Below are 4,715 nucleotides of genomic sequence, written 5' to 3'. Positions count from 1 at the left end.
AATTTTGCATGTAGGATGGGTTCTGCCCAATGAAGGCCCCTATTGTTTTTGGTAAAGATCGGTTAATATTTAGGGGATGAAATGGACCAAATACTAAATTTTTGTCGCTTTTTCTGGTCGCTCCAGAGACCACAATTATGGTCCGAACATCGCGAAATTTTACACGGAGAAGGGAATCAGGCCAAAGAATAAGCATGACTTATTTCATAAAGATCGGTTAATATATAGCGGGTTAAATGGACCCCGACTTTTGTGTGAAAAATTACAAAATTTGTATTCTATGGAGTATATGTTTACTCCTGAAGGACATAGACCCGAAACGTTGATAGAATATGATAAACCAAATGATACCAATTCTATTGTAGGATGTGCGCAGATATGGGAGTTATACATAATAAGGTAAATGAGACTATGTGCATAGTGTTACTATTACTACATTAGAAGACGGAAATGCCGCGTTGATCGCTTTGAAATTGTAAAGGAAGTTCCGATTATGGTCAAGATGGTGATCGGTCAGTATTCCGAGGGTCAAATCAACCAAAGCATAAAGTGACAAGTTTTTTATTTTATGGCGTAAAAATTCACTTCAAGAAAAAGAATGGAAAATATGCCAGGGTTAGAAAGTTGAGCTGTTGACCTGTAATCGATCAAGAGGGTGCAAATATCACGAAATATTGTCCAGTTTCAGAATATAGAACCGCAGAAAGTTAGAGTCCCGTGGTAGTTGTGTAGGGTATCATATGGTCGGCCCCGTCCGACTATACTGCTCCGCTCACTGGTTTTTTTATTGCCATCCTCATGGTGGAGGGTGCAAAAAGTACAGACGGGTCGAACTTCACATCGTTTCTAGTTGTTCTCAATCACTTTTCTCTTCAAGAATATCTAATGTGTTTCTATTAGAAGACTTTCTGACCTTCCATACGAATTCCGTTTATTCTTCTTTGAGAAATCATCCAGGTTCTTATTAGAAAAACCTTCGGTTTTCTATAAGTGTAACACGAAAATCGCCGGATTCTTTATATGAAGGCTTTCCATTATAAAATATGTGGCCTTCTGTTCTGTTATTTTTTACTCTATAAGAAAAACTTCTGCTCTGAAATAAACACTGTGTTTAAGATTTTTTTGAAATTCTATAAGACATCTTTATGGTACTCCATCGAAAGACCTTTTATTGTTTTTACGATGTAACCCTGGTGTCCTAAAAGAATACTCTCTTAACCATTATAAGAAATTTATGGCCTTCTATACAAATAATTATCGGACTTCTATCAGAACAATTTCTATTCTATTAGAAGGCAATTCTATTGCTCTAGCAGAAGATCCTCTGTACTCAGATATTCTGGTCTTCTATATGAATACATATGGTCAATGCGAAAATTGGTTACTTTCTATAAGAAAACCAGTAAGGAAAGTAGTAAAGTCGGACTGGGCCGACTATATGATACCCTTCACCATATGTACATATGTATCCATAAAAATGTATATCAATGTTCCCTTGAAGGAATATTTCGGGCGGATTTGGAGTCGTCTGCGTACCATTGGACAAATTTATGGAAAACGATTTGTAGCAAAATTGATACACGCTATTCGGTACGCAGCACTGTTAAAAATTTAATCTCAATGAGACACCCGTTCGAAATACATAGGAATTTGGTGCACCATTTATATAAAATCAGACGAAAATATATATGGGAGCTATATCTAAATCTGAACCGATTTTCACGAAACTTAACACACATCATTCTAGACTTAAGTCAGTACGCTATGCCAAATTTCTTACAAATCGAAAGATATACAGGCACTTTAGTACACCATTTACATTAAATAGGACGAAAATATATATGGGAGCTATATCTAAATCTAGACCGATATTCACGAAACTTAACACTCATCATTCTAGACTTAATTCAGTACGCTATGACAAATTTCGTGAAAATCGGAGCATATAGAGGGACTTTGGTCCACCATTTACATTAACTCGGACGAAACTATATATGAGACCTATATCTAAATCTGAACCGATTTTCACGAAACTTAACACACATCATTCTAGACTTAAGTCAGTACGCTATGCCAAATTTCGTCCAAATCGAATGATATACAGGGACTTCAGTACACCATTTACATTAAATCGGACGAATATATATATGGGAGCTATATCCAAATCTGAACCGATTTTCACGAAACTTAGCACACATCATTCTAGACTTAATTCAGTACGCTATGCCAGATTTCGTCCAAACCTCGTTTCCTTCTGCCTGTTACAAACAAATGCACAAAGAAGGGTATAAATTCAATGGTACTAATTTGTCTTGTAATTCCATTATAAGGTCTCCTAAGTATTGATATCAAAAGTATTCTATTTTAGTGTCCTCTGCAATATAAACATCCTTTTTGTTTGGATATTAGTATTTGTATCAGTTCCTACTATTCGTATTCTTCTGATACAAATATGAAAATACTTATGGTAATAGCTTAAATATACACAGATTAACATTTTTTATTAATATTTATTTATTAAAATATTATCAAATTAGTCAAAGGTTTCATTATATAAAAAATAAAGTCTTTAGTTTATCTTTGCCCTTTTATTTAAATAAATATTATCCAAATAATATATTTCTTTATTTCTTAGCTTTTGATTTTTTACTCTTTTTCGATTTCTTACGATACGGTCCAAGTCCATTCCGCACCATCGTGCCACGCCACCAAGATTGTATGCGTACAGCACACTCAACACGATACATTTGTTCTTCATAGAGACGGCGCTCCTCTTCCTTCTCCCGTAAATACTCATTGACGAACTGCTGACGTTCGGCTTTTATTTCCGAATGTTTTTCATGTGATTTTATAATTTCGGCAATACTTTCACTTAGCTGTAAATTTTTATCAAAAATCTTTGCCTTTTCATCTTTAAATTTTTGTTCCCAATGGGCAATTTGTTCCTGCAACTGGGTAGCTTCGTGTTTTCGAAATGATTCAACTTCACAAATTAGACGCTGTTCGCCAGCCAAACGACGATGTAAATCGACAATTTGTTTCATCAGTGAACGTTCTTCATTCTGGCCCATTATTGTGGCTTGCGAGAGACGATTTGCTTCCCATTTCTCGACGAGACGACATTCTAAATCATTTATGCGTTTAATATTGTGCAACTGGTCACGAAGTTGTTCCAAACGTTCGGTCCTATTGGCAAACTTCTCGTCGAAATTTGTTTTTTCTTCTTTCATTTGTTCCTTGAGCTGCCGCAGAATAGTTTTATTTTCACGTAGTTCCTTTGTAATTATATCGACTTCATTATTGTTTTGTTGACGTGATTCAATCGTCTGCATTAGCTCGGAATGTTCGGTAATTGTGTCACTTTGTAAATTACCATCCTCGTCAATAGGTGTTAACTGTTTGGTTAATTCATTATAGGCCAATTCATAAATCTGTCGTAATGCATCTAATTCTTTGTCCAGTTTTATGTCATCCAATATTTCCTCTGATGGCATGGGTTCATCATTCAGCAAGGTCGTTGGTGGTTTGGTAGATTTCTTGGTTTTTATATTTTTGGAATTTTTTAACGATTTTCCGCGTTGATAAATCAATAGTTGGGTATTTGTGTGATTGTAAACGGTAGCAAGTAAATCTTTTTTAAAGGCCTCTAAATCGGCGGGACTTAGTATTGGAAGTTCTTCTTCTTTGTTTGCTGCGGCCATGGTGTTGTCCAGGTGGTGTTGCAAGTGCAATTAGAGCAAAGTTGACATTCGCCGGTTGCATTGTGTATTTAGTAAATAAACAAATTATGGTACCTTGGAGATTGTTACCAACAAAACAACTGGTCGCTACAGTAAAATAAACAATTATCAGATGGTCCTACAAAAATATTATTTAACCAGTAAGGAAAGTAGTAAAGTCGGACTGGGTCGACTATATGATAGCCTTCACCACTTTGGGTATATTGTACATATGTATCCAAACAATTGCATGTCTATGTTCCCTCTTTCTCCAACTTATCATAATCATTCGAGCAGATTTAGAGCCGTCTGCGTAACATGGGGAAAATTTATGGAAAACGATTTATAGCAAAATTTATACACGCTATACGGTACGCCGCGTTGTTAAAAATATAATCTTTATGTGGGAGCTATATCTAAATCTGAACCGATTTTCACGAAAATTAACACACATCTTTCTAGACTTAATTCAGTACGCTATGCCAAATTTTGTGCAAATCGAAGAATACAAAGGGACTTTGGTGCCTAAATTTACCTAAAATCGGACGAAAATATATATAAGAGCTATATCTAAATCTCAACCGATTTTCTCGAAATTTAACACACATCGTTCTAGATTTAATTCAGCTCGCTATGCGAAATTTCGTGCAAATCGAAGAATACAAAGGGACTTTGGTGCACTATTTACCTAAAATCGGATGAAAATATATATGAGAGCTATATCTAAATCTCAACCGATTTTCATGAAATTTAACAAACATCGCTCTAGACTTAATTCAGCACACTATGCCAAATCGTGCAAATCGAAGGATATATAGGTTGGTGCATCATTTACATAAAATCAGATGAAGATATATATGGGAGATATATCGAAATCTCGACCGATTTTCCCGACCGATTTTCCCTGACCACTCATCATTCTAGACTCAAATTAGTACGCTAAGCCAAATTTTGTGCAAATCGAAGCATATAAAGGGACTTTGGTGCACTATTTAC

The 4,715-nt window shown here is 35.4% G+C and overlaps 1 protein-coding gene across 1 annotated transcript; it reads right to left on the bottom strand.

Annotated features, from left to right (window-relative positions):
- Positions 1–2,624: 2,624 nt before the first annotated feature.
- On the bottom strand, positions 2,625–3,701 carry LOC133330580 (dynein regulatory complex protein 9-like). The gene has a single exon (XM_061539018.1). The coding sequence runs from the start codon at positions 3,699–3,701 to the stop codon at positions 2,625–2,627; it is 1,077 nt and encodes a 358-aa protein (XP_061395002.1).
- Positions 3,702–4,715: the final 1,014 nt, after the last annotated feature.

The sequence above is a fragment of the Musca vetustissima genome, unplaced genomic scaffold, assembly GCF_032173495.1.
Source record: "Musca vetustissima isolate MV318-11 ecotype Yass unplaced genomic scaffold, APGP_CSIRO_Mvet_v1 utg20757, whole genome shotgun sequence".
Lineage (NCBI taxonomy): Eukaryota > Metazoa > Arthropoda > Insecta > Diptera > Muscidae > Musca > Musca vetustissima.
Note: the sequence above shows the minus strand (reverse complement) of the source record. Positions and strands in the feature narration are given on the sequence as shown.

What these genes read in the sequence shown, in the direction of transcription:
- LOC133330580 (XM_061539018.1), bottom strand. Translation starts at nt 3,701, where the DNA reads ATGGCCGCAGCAAACAAAGAAGAAGAACTTCCAATACTAAGTCCCGCC.